A 24,396-nucleotide genomic window follows, 5' to 3' on the forward strand; every position below is an offset into this window, starting at 1 on the left:
ATAGAAATGCTAATGATTTTTCTATGTTGATTTTATATCCTGCCACCTTGCTATAGCTATTGATGATGTCTAGAAGCTTCTGAGTAGAGTTTTTTGGGTCTTTAAGGTATAGGATCATGTCGTCTGCAAATAGGGATATTTTGACAGTTTCTTTACCTATTTGTATTCCTTTTATTCCTTCTTCTTGCCTAATTGCTCTGGCTAGGAATTCCAGTACTATGTTGAATAGGAGTGGAGATAGTGGGCATCCTTGTCTGGTTCCTGATTTTAGAGGGAATGGTTTCAGTTTTTCTCCGTTAAGTATAATGCTGGCTGTAGGTTTGTCATATATAGCTTTTACAATGTTGAGGTACTTTCCTTCTATTCCTAGTTTTCTTAGAGCTTTTATCATGAAATGGTGTTGCATCTTATCAAAGGCTTTTTCTGCATCTATTGAGATGATCAAGTGGTTTTTGTCTTTGCTTCTGTTAATGTGGTTTATTACGTTTACTACTATGCACTTTTAAGAAATGGTTTCAGGACTGTGTGTGGTGGCTCACACCTGTAATCCTAGCTACTGGGGAGACAGAGGTCAGGAGAATCGTGATTCAAGGCCACCCTGAGCAAAAAGTTAGCAAGACTCTATCTCAATAAACAACCTGGGGATGGTGGTACATGCCTGTAATCCAAGCTACATGAAGGCATAGTAGGAGGATCATGGTTGAGGGATAGGTAGGAGGTAGAGTCAGGGAGAATCTCTAACACTAAAAGGAACTAAAAGACCTAATATAAAACAGTTAGAAAAAATATCAGTGAAACTTACTAACATTGCCATCTAAAATAAAGACCTGACTTAGAAACCATTCTAAAGTGTCCTCTGTCACATAGAAACCTTGTCTGATCAATCCAGCCTGGAGGAGCATCAGGTATTTTCCTGCAAGATTGCAGATTTGTCTGTGAAACTAACTGTTGAGTCAGCCTAACCCTAGGGTCACTGTCAATCCCCTGGTCAATACTGAGGCAGTCCACTCTCTCCTGCCAAGGCAACCTGGAAAGCTTAGTTAAAAAGACTCAGCCCGTGCAGGTGACAGATGTCCTGGTCCAAGGTCCAGCAGAGCCCTTTACTCTGGTCCCTCACGAACTGCTCTGCCCTTGTTCTCCAAGGGCTCTGATGGCCACTGAATCGAGGTTCCCGCACCCCCACGGCCTCAGCCTCCCCCATGTGGCCTCCTGGTTCTGTAAGGAGACAGCCTGGCTTACAGAATCTTATCCTTATTAATGTCATGCTCGGTGTCTCCTGTTTAGCATGGAGGCATTTATGCTACAAGGATTTATGGAGGGCTTTGTAACAGTCCGCAGTCCTCTCCCATCACCATGACAACCAGGATCCCATCGGGGATGCTAAGCCTACTACTGCAACCTTTGCCACCAATTTGGAGATCAAAGTTGAATTTAGCTGTAAAGATTCATCCTGCCCCTAACCCAGAGAAATTCAGCCTCCCGAACACTTGGATTAAAGGCGTGTGCCACCACACACGGTTTAGTGTTTTAAATTTTTGCGCTATGAATTGAAGGCATCAGGATGGGGCGAGAAAGATGTTGGATTTATTGCTCAGTGAACTGAGCTACGGATGGAATTTTCCTCCTGGAATTCCTTCTAAAGGTGGCCATGACCTTTCCTGCCTGAAAAGGAGAATGCGGCCTTAGCTGGGGCTGTCCCGGGTGGGGAGAGGTGTGGAAGATTTCAGAGCTTGTTTATGCTGTGAATGAACCTTTGGACCTCATTTGCTATCCCTCTTCCCACTTAGCAGCCACCATTGGCTCCTGAAACCAGATCTCAGCTGCCACTGTTCTGAACAGGCACCACCCATGGCTCCCCAGCACCCACAGTCAAACTTTTGTGGTCTGCCCAGGTCTCCCCTCCTTCTTCACCTCCCCGGACCCTCACTGTATACCCGAGACTCCCCTCCTCCAGTTCACATCCCTTCCCGTGCCACACTCCTTCCTGCCTCCACCTTGGTCCCTGCTGTTCTCTGTCCCCAGTGTCCTCTGCCCTCTGTCTGGCGAGATCCCTGCCTAAACGCCCCCTCCTGAGAGCCTCTGTTCCCCGGAAATGTGAACGGCCTCTCTGCATGGTGTCCTGGGCCCAAGGGACTTGGAGCTCCCAGAGTCATGCGGCCCCCCCCAAAAAGTGCTTTGCCAGCTTCTTTTGTTACTTAACCATGGGTGGGATCGTTTCATACGGCCTTATTTGAGGATTACAAACACAACCTTTCTTTAAAGTAAGGATTCAAAGGAAATTTGGAGTCAAATCAAAGCTGGAATAGGTTAAAGAATGAGCATTAGCTATGCTCAGCTGTCATTCGGCAACACTAAGAGCAGAGTGTTGATGTTCTCCTTCATCAGACCCCACAACCTGAGATGCACAATGCCCAGAAGAAAGACAGCCTCCTCTCTGATACTCTGGTTCCCAGTCCAAGTGTGTTGCATCTTGTGGTAGAAAATCACACAGGCTCGAGCCTACTCAAAGTCAGAATGCCAAAGTGAATCTGAAGTAAAACATTACTGTGTGATGTGTGAATACTTGTTTAACAGAAACCATAATCAGGACATTTTATTGTACTTGACCTGGTCTTCCTAAGAAGATGTGTTTGTTTGCTTTTTAAACAAATTTTTAATCAAAAAGGAAGCCATGGATGGGTGTGGTGGTGCACACCTGTAATCCCAGAGGCACACCTGTGCCTCTGCAAGAGGCAGAGGAAGGAAGATCGTGGTCTGAGGTCAGCCCTGGGCAGAAATAGGAGACTCTGTCTGAAAAACTAAACTAAAAAGCCAAAAGGACTGGGGATGTGGCTCAAGTAGTAGAGCGTCTGCCAAGGCCCTGAGTTCAAACCCCAGTGCCACCAAAAAAGAAAGAGAGAGCTTGATACTTTTAAATAGAATTTTAATGCATCACTGCATGTGTTTACTGTTTTGGTCTGGAAGACAAGGGACATTTCTAAGATGAGAATTCTCAAATAGGAGTGAATATCCAGATCCCTTCTTGGGACAATCTTTCAAATGTATGAACTAAAGTACAGAAGAGAAGGGTATCATTTTGACACATAATTATAAAAAATTAAAAAGTATTTTAGTATAATAACATGAATTTTTAACATTAAAATCAGAGATCCCCTAGAGATGTACAGATTGCTATAATTTCAGGCACCAGAGTTTTAACTAATATTCCCAAATATCTGTGGCACCTGCAAGTCATGTGAGTTCGTATATGACTTCTGCTTGTTGTTTTTATTTTTGGTGGCATGGGGTTTGAACTCAGGCTTCACGCTTGCTAGACAGGTGCTCTACGACTTAAGCCCCAGCCCACACACATGATGAATTTGGTGACATAGTCACAGTGCTGGGTGCTATCGTGGTTTGTTCCATTCATAACAGAAGGAAAAAGTGAATTTCCTTTGGAGGCTGGTGGCAATAAAAATGGCATTTAAGGAAAATGTGGCCAATGGTGTCTGGCCACCTTGGACTTGGGTTTGTTTTGCTGCTTCCCCAGTGGATCTGCTTGGCATTTTGCAGCTAGGATGAACTTAACTTTGTCTTCCAAAGGAAGGATCAGACATCAAGAGCACGCTGATTTTTTATCGCAAGGAAGTCACCTTCTTTGCTTGGCTGTATGAGCAAGGGCTTTGCTCACCTCAGCAGTGGACATTAAGACTGTGAGAGCAAGCCAGGTGTGGTGCAACATTGCCTGTAATCTCAGCACTGCGGAGGCTAAGGCACGAGGATCAAGAGTTCAAGGCCAGCCTGGGCTTGATTGTGAAAGTGAGGGCATGAGAATCAGGGCTTGGGTACAGAAGGTATTTGTGTATTGGAGAAGGCCATGTTAGCTGACATAGTTTAGGCCAAAAATGTAACTAGCTCGAACTTCTAAAACTGGAATAAAACGCCATGTTGAGGAAGAGTGAAGATTTCCTCATGGTGACACCGCTGTGCGGTTTCGTTTCAAGCCGGCTATGCCAGAGTTTGGCCTTCACTGAACACACTCTCGAGCAGGAGCCTCGAGCCACCTGCACCTTTTGTGGGTAGCTCTGGACACCATTACCAGGCCTGGAACTGCTTACACGCGCATAAATCGTAGGCACAGCTGTTTTCTATATGCAAGGCCAGGAGGGGGCTGGGTTCTAGCCCGGCAGAAGCCATGAGCGTACAGAGTTAGGACCACATTTGCTAAAAATCTCACAAGTTTTCCAATTATTTGCTATTGGACGGTTGAAGGTTCATCTAAATCTTTAGAGGGGGTGGTAGTAAACGGTTACAAAAAAGACTCAGGGACCCCATCTTTTGTTTCTTGGGGTAGCTGTTGCAGCTTTCTCCTGTGCGCTATCTCAAATGGCTCTTTAATGGACTTTGGGTTTCCAGATATTGCCATTCTCAGCAATAAAATGTTAGCCAGAAACCACCTCAGTTCTGAGCTTTGATGCTGTGCATGGGATTTTAAGGAGATGCTGTAAAAGGGGGGGGGGGGATGGGGGATGTGTAGACCCGCAGGGGAATTTCTGCTGGCACCACGCCCTTTATATTAATTAAAAACTTTTAACTTAATGAAGGTAGTGCGTACATATGGTGAAGCAAATTTTAAGTGGTAGAAGAAAGATAAAATGATAAATGATGTCTCCCTTCTCATCTCTCATCCCAAACTAAGTCCCAGCTCCTGTCACCAAATGCTGGCCGTTTTATGACTGGACTTTTCTCAGTCGTTTTATGTTCATACTTGGTGTGTATGGTGATATTTAAGGTATACACAAATGGGATCATACCAAATGTGTTTCTGCATTTCTGTGTCACTAAAAAATTGTGATTCAACATGGTTCAATAATGTATATGAAGTTCTTCCATGTGCACAGACTGCTCTCATCCTTTTTTAGGGCCACTGAGTCTTCCACTGTGTGGTAGCCAGTATTAAAATCTCCTTAAATAATCCTTTACTGACGGACACTTAAGCTTGTTTTTGTTTTTCTCTATTTAAAAAAATTTCCAGGGACTATCTTCAATACAAGCACTTTTGTCTATTATACAAGTTTACTGCTCAAGCAGCTTCTCAGAAGTAGAATTCTTGGGGCAAAGAGTCTAGACAGTGAAAGATTTAACACTGTAATCGAATCGCCCTTCAATGTGTCCAAATGGGTTTACATTCTCACCAGCCCTGTTGTAGGGACTGACTGCTCACACACCAGGTAACACTGGCAATACTAGTAACACTGAATTTTTTTTTATGTTGGCCATTTTGGTAGGTCAAAAATATCTCATTTGCATTTATTAAATTTTAAGTAAGGTAGAGTAATTCATTTGCTTACAGAATACTTGTGGTTGTCTTTCTGTGAATTGTCTTGTCATCTATCATAATTTGCCTGCCTTTCTCTAGAGCGCTTTGCCTTTTTCTACCAAGTATTCTTGCAATCAGCAAATGTGTATTACGTTCCTGCTTTGCGGTGAGCGCGTGGCTGAGACCCAGATCTGCAAGGGTGGACAATCACCCTTGTCTTGGCCCTTAGGGTGCTCACGGTGCACTGGTAGACAAAGTCAATCAAATAATTTTCCGGACGGGTGTGTATGCAGACTGAGTCAAAGGCCTTGAAGGAAGGTTCTGGCGTCTCTTAGCGGATGTGAGGGAAGAAACAGGCTGGACGTCCCGGGAAAGTTGGCATCGAAGGAATGAGTAGGATTTGGAGTGGGGCAAAGCATTCCTGGAAGAAGGGATATAGCATTATGAAGATAGCATGATGTGTTCTGGGGGGCAGAGGACAGAGGGACGGGGGGCAGTGACACAGTTAAGGCCACATCACCTGGTACAACAAATGATTGGGCTTGTTCTTCTTTGCCCCTGAGCAATAGAAAGCCATTGAGGGAGTTGAGCCGTGTTTGGTGATCTTATTTGCGTTCCGAAACAAATTGTTATGACTGAGAAGAGAAACAGGAAGAGCAATCAGAAGGTTCTTGAACTCGTCAGACAAGATCTGATGGTGGCATGGTTCTGAATTACGAGCATGAAGAGTAGCAGATAGGCTCAAGAAATACAGAGGAGGAAAAGTACAACTTGATGATAGATTAGGTGCAGAGGATGAAGTGCGAGGGTGTGTCCAGGCTGATTCCTGGGTTTCTGATTGAATGAATGATGGTACATGTACCAAGATAAACACTGAACAAGGTCGGGGGTCAATTCAGTGTTAAAGGAAACATCCAAGTGAAGCTGTCCCGTAGGCAATTAGCTATGAAAGCCTGGGGCAAGTGACAAAGTCTGGGTTGGGAAATTAATTTAGAAGCCACTGGCACATAGTAATTAAAGCCCTGGCATAGATGAAGTCGCTCATGCCCACAGCTGGTCAACTCTTAATCTTTAGAAACTTTAACAGTTAATGGCTGCATAGAGAAAGATGAAGCAAAAAGAGAAAACAGAGATGAGCCATCCTGAGAACAGTGGAAAGAAGCTGAGATCAGGTCCTGGGAGCAAGTGGGAGAGGTTTCAAATAGAAAGAAGCAGTGCCAGTGCTGCCAGTTGTCTAGCAGGAGCAGGCATGGAGGGTGCCATGGCACTTAGCGGCATGGAGTCCTTGTGACGTTGATTTGAATTTCTCTAGTGGAATGATGACGGCAGGAGCCAGGCAAGGGGACAGTTGAGGAATTAGTGGGAAGTAAGGCAATGGACCACTCTCAAGAAATGTAATACTTCAATAATATTTTTAGTTAAAAAAAAAAAAATCTCCTGACCTGTTCTTCCTCACTCTCTACCCTTGACTCGTCTTTGTCACTCAATAAGCAGAACTGATGTTGCAAGTCAGTATTCAAATTCCCCAGCTGTGCTCCCCCCTGTAGCCATGGCAACCAGCCAGCCACTGATGGAGTGTGCAGGAGAAAGATGCCTAGGGTGGAGACTTCTGTCGCTTCTCGAAGCTTCTGTCTACACAGGACTGGTCTCTCTGGCAAGGTCCATCATAGAAACACTAATGAAATGGGTTTAAGATTTTAACAAAAAGAGTCCTTATGTTTTTGTTATATCAAGTACAAAAATTAAGAATAAGTGGTGGCTGGGATTTGCAAGATGAAACAAGAGAAGACATGGATTGATCATTGTTGGAGCTGGGTGATGGGTGATGGGGGTTTATCATACTGTTCTTTCTGCTTTTGATTGTGGGTAAATTTTTCTGTAATAAATTATAGGAAGTCAAATTTACATATTTTGTAAAGAGAAGGGACAGGGAGCCCTTGGTCCATACACACATGGCATTTAAATTTGACCTTCTCTAAGCCCAGTCTGCCATTGGCCATGCTTTCAGCTGTATCTGAAGAAAACCTGTTCTCAGATACTGCCCTTCCTCTCCTATTAACCCCAACACCTGTTCCTTACCGACCTCTTTTCCTGCCTCATCTCCTCCTGAATGTGGACTCCAAAGCCACATCTGTCACCTACAGTCCTAATGGACTTGAACAAGTTCCCTTACATCTCTAAAGAATGAGGATAATAATAACTTCTTAGCAAGATCTTAAGGATTCCAGGTGACAGTGTATGTGGAAGTATCTAACACAGCTACACGCTCAAATGTGCACAGAGTCCAGAAACCATCCATATTCATAAACAAATGCATAGTAACTGAGGCTTAGCCTCAGGGTTGAAGGATAACAGGGAGTGATGGGACTGGGGCATATCAGAGCATGCCAGTTCCCCATAAAAAAAGACAGTCCTCCTGAGCTCCAGGTGCTCACTGCTGTGAGGGGATGTGGAGCCAATGTTAACATGTCCTCCTGGTTTACAAGAAAAGCTGGGACTCTAAAGTTTTTATGTGAAATCTCCCAATTTTTAAACTTAGGCTCAATTATTTTTCTTTTAAAAAAAAATCACACTACAAAAGCCAAATTAAGCCCATCTCTGAGCCAAAGTCAGCCTGCGAGCTGCCAGTGCACAACTCTCACCTTAGTAATGACGTATGATACAAATCAGCTTCCCTTCCCCCTCTTCTTCCTCCTAACTTATTTCCCTTTGGTTTTCTCCAACCCTTTTCTGCTAACCACCCATCCTTCATTTCTGTGCTAAGTCCAAGAGGTGAAGGGAACGGGGTGGACTTGGAGAGGTGAAGGATCCCTAGGGGACAAGCTCGCAGGGCCCCGGTCAGAGCCTGGCACACGGCAGGTTATGGTGAGGACTGGATGGAGGTCAGACCACCCTGGGGGAGTCAGTGGGTTTCTCTCGCAGCCCTGAGCTCACCAAGGAACCTCCTGCTTTGTCTTAACAGCACTGCGAAGTCGCTCTGGCCGCTCCATCATCAATGGGAACTGGGCGATTGACCGTCCCGGGAGGTACGAGGGTGGAGGTACCATGTTCATCTACAAGCGTCCAAACGAGATTTCCAGCACAGCTGGGGAGTCCTTTCTGGCAGAAGGTCCCACTAACGAGATCCTGGATGTCTATGTGAGTTTGGATGTTTCTGGACTGTTCTCTGGATTTTGTGTCCTGTGGGTCCCAAGGAGCACACTTAGAACAAACAAGCAACAAATTGTTGCCCAGGCTCAGTAAACTCGTCAGCAGGGCCCATTTGGGGTACCCCTTCAGTGCTTGGCATTCATCTGTGTCCTCTACCTCTGACCATACCTCGCACACAGAGATCTTAAGCTCTCCAGATGTTTGTACCTTCAGAGTTTATTGACCCAGTAAAACCAATTTTACTTGTTGAACCAAATCACAGGCAAACATATCCTTTATGAGCACTGGGTTTCCTCCAGGCCCTTTCCTCTTAATACTAATTTGGTGTGATTTCTTTTTATGTCACACACACAAAAAAAAGTAAATGCCAAGATCAAGACAAGATGGCTCATATCCTAACTCTCTCCAGAATCGCAGAGGAAGGCACAAGCACGCTAGGCAACACCAGATGAAATCATGAAGCTCTGAATGACAATGTCAACCTATACTAGATGTTCCCTGCCTCACAGAAGAGAGAACTGTGAATTACTTTACTTGAAACCAAAATATTAAATTGCCCAAGAGTTAAAAATGGTCTCTATTTTTAAAAGAAACCACTAGAATCTGCTCTTCTGAAAAGATCAGGGAATAAAGTGTGACATGAAATAAAAGCCTAAAATAACATTTGGGTAAAAAGAATGAGCTCACCGGTAAATACACTTACCATCACCAAAGCCATGCTGGTCGATGTGACGTTTGTGTGTCAGAGTTTTGGAAATATTAATTGCCTGGTGATTACTTCTCCAATTCTACAGTTGCTCTGGGTCTGTTCCTCTTGGGTGCCCTGGACTAGAAATTACAAAGGAGGCCTTGTTAGAGTTAATTTGGGTGGTTTTTTTTAAAGGCTGTCCACTTGGTTGGTTGACTCCGGGTAAATTTTGAATGGTGTCAGAGGTAAAGCTCAGCTTGTGAAAGGCTACTGTGGGTGGTCCAGCTTGGGGGCCAACAATAATTTCATAAACTGGCAGAATCCAGTACATTTCCTTCACACAGAATTGGTGGGGGAGAGGGACAGAAGGAGTAACAGATCGTGTGAAAGGAGCTGAGGAGACTGGATAGACAGCAGGAACCTGAGATCACACAACTGTGTCTCTCGAGGGCTCTGTGTTTGGCCACACATTTCCACGAGGCCCATGAGTTAGGCTTGGTTTCTGGCAGAAGGAGCCCAGGCCATCGTGTAGCTGCCTACCTCTGGGTGATCCATAAGATGGAGACCCGTCTCACCCAAAGGAAGGGGACACAGATGATGACAAGAATGACAAGAACAGACACAGGACTCCCTAATGTGGGGCTAGGGGTGGCTCAGAGATGCTTGTAGGTCAACAGGACTTAAGAAACCAGCTGTGACTCTAACTTCTTCCTTCTCCAAATGTGGGATCCAGAGACTTGCTCTGAGTTATGAGAGCCACTGTGTAGAGCAATGGACAGAAATCTCAAAACATGACAGTACCTCCTGGCTTGGCTCCTATTTACACTATAGCTTCTCCTTTATTGGTTGGTGTGGCCCACCGCCCTGCCCCTCACCATGACAGCCATGGGCCTGAAGGACCTGTGCTGCAGAGCCAGTAGGCGGTGGCTGGCCTTGCTCGTGTATCCTGAGTCTTTGTCAGGATACAGTCACTGTTCAGCTGTTGACTTCCACAGCCCTACACAGCTTCCTGTTTGCTGTCCTGTTGGGTTTTTTTTGTTTTTTGGTTTTTTTTTTTTCTGTCATTGGTTCCTGAGACATGACCCACAGAGACTTTTCTTATACCTTTTTTTCTGACCCCATCTCTTTGTGGTTCTCGGGCTTTCCTTGAATTAAAACAAGTGGGTCCTGGAAAACCCACAAGGGTTAGACCTTGTGCCAGCCTCCAGAGACAAGAAGAAGACGTTAATAAAGGAGCCTGATGTCCAGGCCAGCCCTGCCAACAAGGTCTTGTCCTTGCTGTGTGACTCTGTTGTGCCACCTAGTGTTCAAATGGGTTCCCTGCAGTGTAAACATGTTACATGTAACATTTCCAGGGCACTGAGCTAAGCCATGGTGTCTGCAGGAAGACTTGAGCCAGCAGACAGGTTCTGCTCCAGTTGCTCCTGCCTTTCTCCTTGGAATTTATCAAATCTCGACAAATGAAAAGAAGCTGTCAGAAATAACATCATGTAGCCTGTCACAAGTGTACTAACATGACTAGATGAAAATGACACACCTGTTTAGCTGTATAGTAAGCCCATGTTATTCATGCATTTACTACTTGCAGTTCTGACCAAGCATGATCAAAAAATAATCAGTGAAATCAAAAGCAATTTCAAAAACAAACGTTTTAAATTCCCGTGCATGCATGAATTCTATAGTTCATTCCGACACTGTTTTCGGTTGGGTTTAAATCATCATGTGATATGCTGAGTGTTTCCCTGCCCTCCATTCTGTGAAGATCTGTCTCCCAAAAGGCAAACGGTGTCACCAAAGTGCTTAATTTAAGTGATAATCAAAAGATCTGAGGCTTGTTGGAAGGCATCCTGGCCTGTCTTTAGTAGGATTGGGCAGCAGGAGTTATGGGAAAAATGAATCCAGCACCAGCAGTACAGCGCTGGACTCTGTGCGCCCTGGCATGTGTGGGGCTGCCTCAACTGTGGTCCCCTGACTCCACATTCCCACGGGTCAAGAGCAGGGCCACGTAGGCCATTGAAACCCAAGCTAGCGGGAAAGGGGATGAGCACATGTACAAGTGCAGTAACATTGACTTTTGTGTGCTCAGATGATACACCAGCACCCGAACCCAGGAGTCCACTACGAGTATGTGATCATGGGGACCAGCGCCATCAGCCCACAGGTGCCGCCTCACAGGAGACCTGGTAAAATCCCTCGTTTCCCACCAAGTCACTTCCTCTTAAAGGCCTCTCTCTCTTCTTGTCCCTCAATACAGAAAACCCATAAACACGTATTTCAAGTCAGTGGACTTGACCTCAGAGCACACTTCACCATTTGTTGAACCCTGCTCATAAGACAGTTTTATTCCCTTGATTCAGAGCCAAAGCAAGCTTCCTGACCTGTCTTCCCAGTCCAGCATTCCGCCATGTCTTCCCCTGGCTCTCCATTGTTGCTCGAGGAAATTACCTCCTACACTGCTGGCTGAGGGCAAGACACATTGGCTATTGGGGCCAAGATCAAGGTGTCAGCAGACCGGGCTCCCTCTGCATGCTTGAGGGGAAGTCAGTTCCTTCCCATTTTCAGCTTCTAGAGACAACTGCCTTCCTTGGCTCCAGACCCCTTCCAGCAGGGAGACCCCTTCAAATCTCACTCTGGCCCTCAACCAGCCTCTCACCTCCTTCTCTTATTCTTATTCTCCTATCTTTTTCCCTTGTAAAGACCCTTGAGATTACATTGAGTCACCCACATAGTCCAGGACAATCTCTCAAAATCCTTCACTTAATCACATTAGCAAAGTCTTGCTTGCCATATAAGGCGACATATTCACAGGTTCCAGGGATTAGGAAGAAGACCCTTTGGGGGAGGGGGGACATTAGGTACTATATTCCTTTTTTCTTGGTCCCCTGTTGCTCCTATTAATAATGCTTTGACCTATCTGAAAGGGTTACTGAGTCCCCACCGAACCAGCCTCCTCGGTACTTCCTGGGAGGCACTCCCGATGGAAGAGAGCAGGCATCCCATCTCTCACCTGGTGCTAAGCATGGAACTTCTCTCTGCAGACATCACCTCACCCAGTGATGGCGGAGCCTGCCACCCAGTGGAGCCCGGGAAGCACTGAGAACAGTAATAGCTCACAGGCACTGAGTCCTAGCTCTCCAAATTCTCACTACAGTACTCCGAGGGAAGTACTGTATTGGCTTTATTTTAAGAGTAAGGAAGGTTAAGTAAATTAAATTCCTTGTCCAGGTCCCACACTGGGCAGTGACCTCAGGCCAGCCTGTGCAACTAAGCCCTGTGCTTGTTACACTGCCTGGAAGTTGCCTCATCCAGTGCCTGTCCTAGGAAGAGGAGACAGATGTCAGACCTGGCCTGTCCATCCTTCCCTGGGCCCTGGCTGGATGATAAGTTTATCTGATTGTCACAGGTTGGGACAGAGCCACCAGGCTGCCTGGAAGCAGGTGTAAGTGGTGTGGGTCCAGCATGTACAACTGGGGTGCTATTAACGCTCCAAGTCAGCACACCTACCCAGACAGAGTTGGGTATGCCGTATCCAAGAGCAACACACAGTCTGAGTCTGAGAAACCAAGTTTAGGTGACAAAATACAGAAACTTCTGGAGTCTGTTACTAATTCATAGGGACTGTGAGACAAGCTAAAGTCAAGTGCAGTGGTGATGACTGACGACAGCCTCGTGGGAAGAGCAGGCCAGAAGGGTCCACTGGACACAGTTGATGAGAACAGGCTTTATGAAGCAGACCCATCTGCTATGTCAGCAGTCAGGAGACCGCAGTCTGAAACCGCTCTCTTCCTGTGCACGCTCAAGCAAATCAGCAACGTCTCTGAACACATCCTGCTCTACAAAATAGAAGGGAAAACTACCTTCAGAAGCTCTCTTTGGGGGGTATGGATGCAGACTGAATAATAAAGTGTCCATTCTAGATAGCACCCAGCACATACCAGGTACTGAAAAGATTAAAAAATGTTTTTGTCTTATGACATCCTAGGCAGGCTCACTTAATCAACATGCCTGGTCTAAACTGCAGGTGATATTTGAAACCACACAGTACTAGAATTAGCCAACTAAGAAAGTGCTGCTGAAAGGGTGGTGAGAGCTGTGATATTTTTAACTGTGTTCCGTAGTAACCTAGAACTCTCCTCCTGACTTTGCATAAAATGATACATGCGTGAACAATATTCAAAATAGGAATAAAGTCAAAACAGCTGCCCCATGATTGCCAAAACTTGGAAGCAACAAGATGTCCTCCAGACAGTGGGATAGAAGAGCCTTCAGTGGCTCTTCAGTCTGCCTTTCAGCCACCAGAAGACATGGAGGACCCTGAAGTGCCTGTCACTAAGTTAAAGGAGACAGTCTGCAGAGGTCCTGTGAGGATCAAGTGCAACCACATGACATTCTAGAAAAGTCATCATTATGGAGCCAAAAAAAAATCAGTGGTCCCCGGGGTGGGAGGAAAGAATGAGTAGGCAGAGCCCAGAGGATTAGGACAGGTGGCCCTGCTCTGTGTAGTACCATAATGGTGGATGTAAGCTATTACACATTAGTCTTACTCATAGATGGACCCCACCAAGAGTGAACCCCAGGGGAAACTGTGGAGTCTGGGCTACATGGCGGGCAGTTGTAACAAATATGCCCTCCATGTGGGATTTTGATAGTGCCAGTGGGGTCAATGGAGCTCTACCTTCTGCTCTAAAAAGCAAAACTAACAACAGCCTCCAGTCACATCCCCTTCCCCATCTCTTACAACTGGATGGGATTCTGCCTGGCCCCCTTCTGCACATATACAAACATATTTGCAGACAGTTCAAATCTTTGTCTGCCATCTGAGTGTACAAGGAATACACAATATCACTATTTTCTATTAATTAATTTGAATCTAACTTCAACGTTAGCCTTTGAAGGTGGTGGAAAACAATCTCAGTCAATTAGGGGACACCACACACACCACTCCAGGGGGAGGAAGGACCCCAGAATGGAAATGGACCCAAGCCCTGGCTGGGGCCTATGAAAGTCTCTATTACCGAGTCCACTGAGGTGCCACAGGAGAGGCCACAAGGGCTCCGCCCCTTCCAACTTGTGCTGGGCGCACAGGACGCTGGGTAAGCTTGACAACCAGCCCCCAATCCCCTTACAGAAACGGCCTCCTTCTGGGATGTTGCTGGGTACATGTCAGGGTCAGTGGTGCACAGGAAATCCAAGACCTCAGACTTCGACTTCCCCTTCCTTAGAAATATCTGTCTGAAAAAGCCCTTTCCACACTTTCGTTGTCTTTGTCTCCTCCTTCTCCTCTTCTTCCTCCTCCTCCTTCTCCTCCTCCTCCTCAAAGTCCACTGTAACCTCACTGAGAGCCTAGGTTTGCACCATGGTAGGGACAACTGTATACCTCAAGCAGCTTTCATTTTCTCCCCTGGAAAAAAAAAATTCTGAAGACATGGCTGCTATTTCAGACTGGGATAGGAGGAAGAACAAAGGCAGAGAACCAAACACAAGTCAGTTCTCAAAAAGTCAGGGCTGGAGGTGTGGCTCAAGCAGTACAGTGCCTGCCTAACAAGCATGAAGCCCTGAGTTCAAACTTCAGTACTGCCAAAAAAAGAAAAAAGTCACCTGCCACATCTGTGCAGGTGTGTGTCTCTGTGTGTATACAAGTGGAATTTTGTGCCTTTCTTGTACACCAAAAACCTTATCAGATTCCTGTTTTCATGTCAGAACATATGTGCTGCAGTCTTTCGTGTGAAACCACACAGCTGTAGCATAATGTATTTTAACCACCACCGCTGGTGAACCTTAAAAATACTTTACTACTTCAAATAATACTTTAATGACCATACTTTTATGTGCAACTTTACATAAAAAGAATGAGAATATTTATTCTAGAAACTGAGTAACTAGGTCAAAGGGTATGCATATTTAAAACTTAGATATTGAGAGGCTGAGATCAGGAGGATTGCAGTTCGAGGCCAGCCCAGGCAAATAGTTCAAGAGCCCCCCCATCTCCAAAAGAACCAGAGCAAAATGGACTGGAGGTGTGGCTCAAGTGGTAGAGCACCTGCCCTGCAAGGACAAAGCCCTGACTCCAAACTCTAGTCCTACCAAAAAAAAAAAAAAAAATTGGATAGCTAGTGCCAAAGTGTCCTCCAAAAATTGGCACCTAACTCATTCATGGTGAGTGAAAATGTGCTTTTCTACCTCAAGAGATGTAAGGCTTTCCAAACTCTAATCTTTACTGTTCAGTAAATGAAGCACTCTGTGTCCTTATTCTTGTTTTCACAGGAAATTCTTTCAGCAGGAGTGAGTCTGAGTTTGAGTATGACTTTTAGCTGCTGGCACTTCTTTTTTGTGGGAACTGTTTCTCCATAGCCTTGCCTACTTTTCTTATTGGGAAGTTTGTCTTTTTCTTATTGATTTTATCTTTTTAATTAATTAATTATTATTGTTGTACTGGGGGTACATTGTGACATTTAAAGTTCTTATGATACATCATAGTTGAATTCACCCCCTCCATCACTCTCCTTTATCCCCTCTCCCCTACTCCCAGAACAGTTTCAACAGGTCTCATTTTTCCATTTTTCATACATGAGTACATAATATTCCACCATAGTCACCCTCCTGCACCCTTTCCTTACATCCTCCCCCTCCCATTGGTGCCAACCCCCAGACAGGACCTCTTTTACCTTCTTGTCCTCTGTTTTTCTATATTTAAAAAAAACACATTTTTGTTTGTTTAAAATAGCTATGCAGGGAATATCTTTGTGACATTTCCATGTACATATGTATTATAACCCAAATTGGTTCATCCCCTCTATTTTACTCCTTTCTACCTTAGTCCCCTTCTTACTGATTTTAAATAATGTTTTGAATATTGAGGGAAATGAGTATCTTCTTACCTTAAATATTGTGATTATATCCTGCGGATCAGAAATGATCTCTCGTTACATCATTTCCGAGATAGAAGCAGTTTCCTTTCAACTCTGTGTGCATGTGTGTCCCCTTTCCTAGGGGAATCCTTCAATGGCCAGCTGGAAACAGAAGACAAGAACCAGGAAGATGGAGAAGAGAAAGAGAGGAACAGGGAGAAGGAAGACTTGCATGGGGGGCCACCTGAAATATTCACCTCAGAGTCAGCACAGACCTTCCCAGTCAGGCATCCAGACAGATTTCCTTCCAACCGACCAGACAACTCGGTGCCACCAGCTCCACAACCCCCAAGGCGAAGCCGGGATCACAACTGGAAACAGTTGGGGACAACAGAATGCTCAGCCACCTGTGGGAAAGGTGAGGCCATGTGTAGGGTAGGAAGGCATGGACACAGCAAACTCACCTCTGTGAACCTACCTGCAAGATCGCTCCTTGGTGTGACACAGTGGGTTGGTGGTCCCAAGGTGACCCTCAGGCTCAGAGAACCAACAGGACTTTCAAGATTCAGAAAAGCTGCCGGGCTCGTAGCTTCCCTTTATTATAGAATACAAATTAGAGTCAGCAAGGGAAAAAGGCGCATGGCAGGGTCCCAGGGGTCCCTTCCCAGTGGAGTCACTCATGGAGGCACTTAACACTCCTAACATTGATGGGTGACAGCACCTGCCAAGTATTGACAACCAGGGCTTTGGTGTCCAGGGTTTTATGAGGAGCTAGTCACATAGATATACAGTTCCCATGTGGCTGACCTTGACTATTCAGACCTCAGTACTCCAGAGGAGAAACTGTTACAACATGGTAAGGCCTTGGGCATCCAGAAACAGTCCCTGGAACTGAACTTGTTGCATCAGTTATCTTGTCAAACTCACACAGCAGGGCCCACATTCTCGGGCACAGAAAACACCCTTGTCCAAAGGCCCCAAGATTGTCTTCCAGGAGCTGCCAAGGCCAAGTCCTAAAGATGGGTTTTTCATAGAACATGCAGGGTTTGTGCAAACCAGGCCTTCCCTGACCACATATGTTCATAAATAATCACAGACATCGTCCCGTGCTTCAAGGTCTAAAAGTTGATGTACAAGTCAAGTTTGCAGCAGACTCTAACCTAAGGGATAAAAGAAAGCATTCTGAGGACTTGGAGCTAGCTAGCTTTTATCCTCACCAACTCCCTTCTATATGCACCCAGTGAAATCTTAGTGCTTGGTTATTCCCTGTCCTAACCAGCCAACTAGGTCCTTCAGGGATAAACCTGCAGCCTCACAACACCAGGTTTATCAACTGTCAGGAAGGGGACCACACTCCAGAGGAAGGTTAGGGACAAGGGAAGTTTCAGTGAGATTTAAATAAGGCAGTTTTGATAGGTTCAAGGTAAAGTCTGGCAGTGTGTCAGCATCAGCCCTAAACTGTGACACAGACCCAGGGTCCCATTTCCTTGGAAACCAAAGATACAGTAGATGTGGCATGTGGTAACCCAAATACTTAATGTGACCATTGGGCCCCTGGCTTCTATTTCAAGGTGACCAAGCTCCTCACTTCGAGGATACCCAGAGGATACACTTATAAACAGTGTCATTACAATGTGCTTCCTGTGTGTGACAATAGCCCCTGGTTTGTCCAAAGTTCTATTGTTGCCCAGAGGCAGCTGTTCTCTGAGGGAGGTCACTACAGCAACAAAAAGACTGTACCGCAGGACTTTCTACAAACTGGGAAGCTGGGTGACACACTCAGGGTATTGCTTTGATACCTGTTGCTAAAGGTATGAAATTTGGAAACTTTGACATAATTAGCCTATGGAAAAAATCTCTCACCACCGTTTCTAATGCTTTTATCCTTTTCATAAGCATGATGCTTTACTGGCTTTTGAGGATAGCATCTTAAGTCTTTGTCTCTTTGCGGGGCTGGAAGCTAAAACCTCTGCAGATCCATAAGGACTGGGTAACTGGAGGGTTGACTTAGAGAGGTTGATTGCACCAATTTTATTTGTACTTGATCCACAGGCAAAGAATGTGATCTGGAGTCATTGAACCAACTTTCTTTGTTAGCTTTGTGAAGGAAAATTAAAGGCCTACACAATGTGTCTTTTGACAAGGGCAGAAAGTTTGAGCTAATTCTGCATTAAGTCCCAAATCATTTTAATAAGATTGTGTTGCTGGCATGTAGAGATAAGCAGTGTATCGCGTAACTGACTCCCAAGATCAAAAGGTCGTGTTTCAAAAATTATTCCTCCATATACCTAGTGGCATGGTGTTCATAAAAGCAACCAAGTACACCAGGCAACCATGAGGGAGAGTCATAAAGAGGGTGAAAATTGTCATCGTGTCGTTCTATATCATGGGTGTCAAGTGTAGAAGATTCTTTGGCCCCCATCAGAGACTGTAAGGCATTGCTTTGTGGACAAAATGAGGTACAGACAAAAGCATGTGCCTGCTCACACCGACCCGTGCTCCTGCGTGGACGCCATTTCCTCATCCAGATGGCCCTTCAGCAGGCTCTCTCCAACCTGTACCAGACATGATGGAGAGACCTCAATCCAAGGGTTCCAGGCATTTTGGCCCCCAACGCCCCTTCGGTGCATGATCCACACTGAGATAATAAGTCTCCCTTCTTCTCTTTGGGTATCTGGCCAGCAAATTCCTACCCATGCTCCAAGATCTAACTCAGTTACCTTCTTCCTTTCCCAAGGAAAAAGGTAGACTCTCCTTCGTTGGCAGCCACAGCGGTTCAGGACTCATTTCCGTGTGTCCCTGCTCGCTGGGTTGTCGCCACGAGTGCACACTCCACAGCCTCTGTATGTGGTGTCACAGTGAGTGCATGGGACGCGCTCCTCAGATGTTGCTTGGATAAATGAATGTATCATATTTCAAATGTGGAATGTATGAACTATTAAAAAAGAGGTTAGGGTGGTTTTTAACATCTTTAGTATATCCTAAAGAGACAGGTCTGTTCCTGCGCTTACCCACACACTATCTCAATAGCACGAGAATGTGGGTTTATGTATTCAAAACAGAATAATCTTGGTTCCCTAGATTTCCCTGTGATTGTCTGTAATCATCTAAGGCTGCATTTCTCCTTGTGTGGTAGACACACAGGTTTGCACACACAGACTCCCTTACTAAGGCATGAGGGGTGGGATTTAACTCCCATGGTACCCAATTCAAATATTTAGCCTGTACATAGCTGCGTGTACACGCTCACACCACACTTAGCATCTGCTGCTTAGAGTGTCTGAGATGACAGTCCTGCTCTTCTTTAGCCTGGCTTTCAGGCCCAAAAGATAGACAGAAAATAAAAGAAATATAGGTATGCACTGCCTCTCCCTCTTCTCTTTCTCTTCCACGTGACAGGAGGCAGGAGCCCATGGTTGCCCCTCCTTTGTTCCCTGTAGAGTGAGGGCAGCACACGTGCAAGGAAGGTGAGGCCCTATGGATATAAACACCTAGCTCACCTCTCAGTGGTCAGCAGAATGACAAGTGTGCTGTCACCAAGAGACTCCAAGCCTGCCAGTACTACCAGCCTCCTTGCTACACAGCTTGGGATCTCACCACTTGTCCCCTAACAAACCTTCTCCAGACTCTCGCCAGTCCTCGTTGGTGAAGCTGACCAGATCACATGTGCCCATGCCTCGCTGGTACACATCACCCTTTCAAGGCTTCATCCCCTTGGGGGAGCACCCAGGAGTGACCCTTACTCAACATGATCACTATCTAGATCTCTGCCAGACCCTGGCTTGGCTCAGTTGATTCCTGCACTGCCAAGTCTGGACTCATTTAATTTTTTCTTGGTCCTTCTTTTGTCTTTCCCTCCGTAATGTCACCCATTTGTTACCGATGGCACAGTTCCCACCTTCAATGTAACATATTTCTCTTTTGACCAGTATGCCAACATACAAGCCAGACAAGCCAACTTCAGATGGGTCCTGCCACCTAAAGCCTAGGCAGCCCCTGCCCTCCATTCCTTGTCTTTGCTTGCTAGTAATCAAAGCAATCCTCACATCACAACCTTGAACAATGGGAGGCGCCGTTGCTCTGAGTGACAGGTCCCCCTTTCTGCAGATATTAAAACTGACCAAAGAAAGAAGCTGTGGCAGTCCCTGGAGTTAAGAGCTGTCCATCTGGCATTTTCTCACCATCAGAGAGACAAAGAGCCTCTGATTGCATTCCCTTGGGTCATTTCCAATGGGCAGTGCACAGACTGCAGTAAAATGGGGCAGGAGGGAGGCCAGCAATGGCCATCTGCCAGCCAGCCCCAAGCAGAGACCATCCTTCCAGGGCATTCCTATGGTGTCCTGTATCCTCTCAGCTACAAATATTAGGTTCCCCCTTGTGTAAGGGCCAAGAGGTTGGAGTAATGCCTTTTGCCTTCCAATCCACAAACTCATAAGCAGAAAAGTTAAATCCGTACAGTCAGGAGGGGAAGGAACAGGCTAAGATCTTTGCTTAATCCTTTGCTAGCTGGGTCTCCAATGGTGCACAGCGAGCTGTGAACTGAGTCTTACAGTGTGCTGTTTGTTGAATTTAATTAAAAATCTCTTCTACTTAATGGAAGGAGATATGTAGGTCAACAAAGTTGAGCTCCACTGAAGTTTTTGCTTCCTGTTCGTTTTACAGTCAGTCCTGCTTTTTATTCAGCTAATAATTAGGCTTAATGGCAAAGTTGTTTTAAATAATAGTCTCAAGTTATCGCCACACTGTAAATTTTTACAGCAAAGTAATTTCAACAAATGATCGTTTTGGATTTGAAACTGTCTTACAAACTGTCAAGTTTCTTACAAGAACTGCAGGATCAGCGGGGAACACCTACGTTTTTTCATGTTATAATTAAAATTTTAACAAGTTGGAGGCCTGAAAAATACAAGTGCCTGGCCAGTTAGCAACAGAGATAAGCAGAGTTTTGGAGTACGTGACCTTGCTCTTCCCAGCAAGAACTGTGTCTAAAACCCGACTGAGGGGCAGACAGTGCATTTCAAGTACAGTTGTAGTGCCCAATGCTGCCAGCAGGTGGCAGCAGAGTGAGGAAGGCAAAATTGAATTGAGAGCTAGAAATTCCACTTAATTTTTTATCCAAAATAGTTTTATCCTTATTAAGTCAATGAAGCCAGGCTGTGTATTTAAAAACAACCAGAGGCAGTTATTATTTGTTAGCAAAGTACTGAAAACAAATATTAAACCTCTGATAAATACTCAACAAACTGCCAGGTGTGGGGTTATAGAGATAAACAAGAACTTGTCCTTTCCCAGGGCGGCTGGCCGTCCTAGGGGAGATGGGAAGCAGATGGGCACTCAGATAACTGAAATGCCATGGGATCAGCACATTACTTAGAGGAATGTATAAAGTGCATCCTTGGGGAAAGGCAACTGGCTATTCTCAAATGGGCTCACCTCTCTCCTTCAACCTGGCTCACACACATACCTGACATAGCTGGCCAGTTTGTGAGACCACCTGGACAGCCCCCTTCCCAACACACATGCACGCCCCCCCCCATCCAAACCCCACCCTTTCTGGACCCCCCCCCCCAGGGCACTTTCTGCCTCCTCCGGAAAACCTTGGAAAAGTTACTACTCCTGTTCACTCTATAATCACTCCCCTGCCGAGTGAACTCTTGTTATCCTGAACTGCTAGGAAAATTGTTGTATCTGCCTTCGAACGTGTTCAAACCATGTCCACGTAGAGACTGTGAGCTCTTGCCGGGCAGGGACTGGGTGTGATTCTTCTTGCCCACGCACTGCCCCTGGTGGAGCCTGGTGGGTAGGTGTACATCACCACACAGTGAGGGAGGAGCGTGGGGGCTGTCCTCGTGGGTTCTGTGCCCTCCTTCCTGGGCATCTCCTTGTAGCCTGGCTTTTGAGGGTTCAGAACTGTCCTGCAGGTCATTCTCGTGTCCTTGCAGGATCACAGTATCCTCTTTTCCGCTGTGTGCACAGAAGCACCCACGAAGAGGCTCCTGAGAGCTACTGCGACTCCAGCATGAAGCCCACCTCGGAGGAGGAGCCTTGCAACCTCTTCCCCTGCCCAGCCTTGTAAGAAGCCCCTGTCTAGGTCGCCGATGTTCGGGCCACTTCTGGCTGCAAGCTCATGAGATCTTAGTAGCAATCTAAATCTGCTGTAGGAGCACAGCCTATGCCAGCGTGTGACACAAGTCTGTCAAGCTTGCCTGTTCTTCAGGAGGAGCCCAGGAGCCTTTAGCAAGTGGGCACAAGCCAGCAAGCCTGACCTTGGAGAAGCAGGATAAGTTAGGTCCAACCTGGCAAGGGAGACGAAGAAGGAAGGAAGGAGTGGGGACCCAGGGGTCAGCGGTGTAAGTGAGCTGACAGCCAGCCTGGAGAAGACAGGAGAAGGGACCAGGGAGAGGCTTGGGACTGGTTATTGATTGATAAGTAGGACACATCCAGAAGAACAGGGGAAAGTAACTAAAAGGTTGAAACCTAATCCCCTAAGTAATAAAAATATAAATCCCGTCCAAATGCACAATGGATGCGTGCTGATGACTCGTTTAACTAATTAAGGAGGCTGGGATGGTGGCGGAGGGTAGCGAGCAAGATGTGGAAGCAAGAAAAGCAAAAGTGCCAGAATAGGGGTCTTAGTTTCGAAAACTGAGCAGCCTGATGTTCTATAGGGTAATAAAACTAGCCTGTGGCGGTGGGTGGGGGGGTTAACTAGACAGCCATTTGTCCTGCTCAGTTTTCTGTAACTTTGTACAGAATCTGGGCAAATGTGGTCAGCAGTAAACAGCACTTCAGAGCGTTCACCCTTGCACAACCAGATGGACTTTTTTTGGGGGGAGGGTGGGAGTAACTAGGATTTGAACTCAGGGCCTCCTCTTGCCATACAGGTGCTCTACCACTTGAGCGACTCCCCCAGCCCTTTTGGCTTTAATTTTTGGGTAGGGTCTCACTTTTTGTCCGTGCCAGACTGCAATCCTCCTACCTCCGCCTCCCTCATAGCTGGGATGACAGGCGTGTACCATCACACACAGCTGATTGGTTGAGATGGGGACCTCAATAACTTTTTGCTTGGGCTGGCTTTGAACTGCGACCCTCCTGATCTCTGCCTCGTGAGTAGCTGGGATTTCAGGCATGAGCCACCACACCTGGCCCTAGGCAGACTTTTAAGCACTGCTCTGGGAAGAGGGTTCCCCAGTGTCTCTGAAAATATGGACACAGGCTCAGTCCTGTTAACGGAAGCCCTCTCTCCCTCTCGCCCTTATTCCTGAGCCAGCTGGGATATCGGGGAGTGGTCTGAGTGCAGCAAAACCTGCGGCCTGGGCATGCAGCACCGCCAGGTCCTGTGCCGCCAGGTATACGCCAACCGCAGCCTGACGGTGCAGCCCTACCGCTGCCAGCACCTGGAGAAGCCGGAGACCACGAGCACCTGCCAGCTTAAGATCTGCAGCGAGTGGCAGATCCGGACTGACTGGACCTCGGTATGGTGTCTCTCTCTCCAAGATCCACCACCACTCCCCCACGGACCACAGTCAGGGTGACCCTCGGCTCCCTGGGAGGGATGTTTGCCGTCCATAGGACACACCCACATCTGGATGGGGGTAGACTCGTGTGTGGGCCGCCCACCGCCTGCAGTGGTTGGTGTCTACTAGCAGAGCCGACTACTTCCAGTTTTCTGTTCCATTTCACAGATGGAAAAACTGAGGCCGGGCGGGGTTAGGCATCCAAAGTCTTAGCGCTGCTGCCTGTGGTGTTTCCCAGGGCTGAGAGTCTCCCCCAGGGAGTTAGGTGCATTGTAAGGGATCCAGCCACACAGAGGAGCCCCACATCTGTTCCCCCATCTGCTCAGGGGGGCAGGTGACAAAGAATGATGTGAGCTTGCTGTGTTTCAGTGCTCGGTGCCCTGTGGAGTGGGACAGAGGACCCGAGATGTGAAGTGTGTGAGCAACCTTGGGGACGTGGTTGACGACGAGGAATGTAACATGAAGCTCCGACCAAATGACATTGAGAACTGTGACATGGGACCCTGTGCGAAGAGCTGGTTCCTCACTGAGTGGAGTGAGAGGGTGAGTGTGCGGTGGCAGAGGGGCTCAGACCAGCACCTGCATGTCACAAGGTGTCCCCAAACTACACAAAGACCGATCACTAGATCAGATTCTTAGGGCAGACTTCTGACTGTATTGTCACTGGAGAAAGGTCAGGGAGGATCTCAGCCAGGCCTGGTGGCACCAGCTTTTAATCCCAGCTACTCAGGAGATGGAGACCAGGAAGACTGTAGCTCAAGGCTGGCCCAGTAGAGACTTAACAAGACTTTATCCAAATAAATAAGTCAGCTGTCATGGCGTACGTCTATCAAAAGGAGGAATAGGTAGGAAGACTGCAGCTCTAGGCTGGCCCCAGACAAAGGCCAGACCCGC

The 24,396-nt window shown here is 46.5% G+C and overlaps 1 protein-coding gene across 2 annotated transcripts in view; it reads left to right on the forward strand.

The window, feature by feature from the left end:
- Thsd4 (thrombospondin type 1 domain containing 4) overlaps positions 1–24,396 on the forward strand; it is a 552,173-nt gene that overhangs the window by 502,676 nt on the left and 25,101 nt on the right. For both annotated transcript variants that reach the window (XM_074061754.1, XM_074061755.1), the window contains 6 exons: positions 8,262–8,437; positions 11,224–11,320; positions 16,128–16,403; positions 21,928–22,057; positions 23,256–23,460; positions 23,872–24,045. In XM_074061754.1, the coding sequence (XP_073917855.1) occupies positions 8,262–8,437; positions 11,224–11,320; positions 16,128–16,403; positions 21,928–22,057; positions 23,256–23,460; positions 23,872–24,045 (1,058 nt within the window). The remainder of the gene's footprint in view (positions 1–8,261; positions 8,438–11,223; positions 11,321–16,127; positions 16,404–21,927; positions 22,058–23,255; positions 23,461–23,871; positions 24,046–24,396) is intronic.

Source organism: Castor canadensis, chromosome 19 (assembly GCF_047511655.1).
Source record: "Castor canadensis chromosome 19, mCasCan1.hap1v2, whole genome shotgun sequence".
Classification (NCBI taxonomy): domain Eukaryota; kingdom Metazoa; phylum Chordata; class Mammalia; order Rodentia; family Castoridae; genus Castor; species Castor canadensis.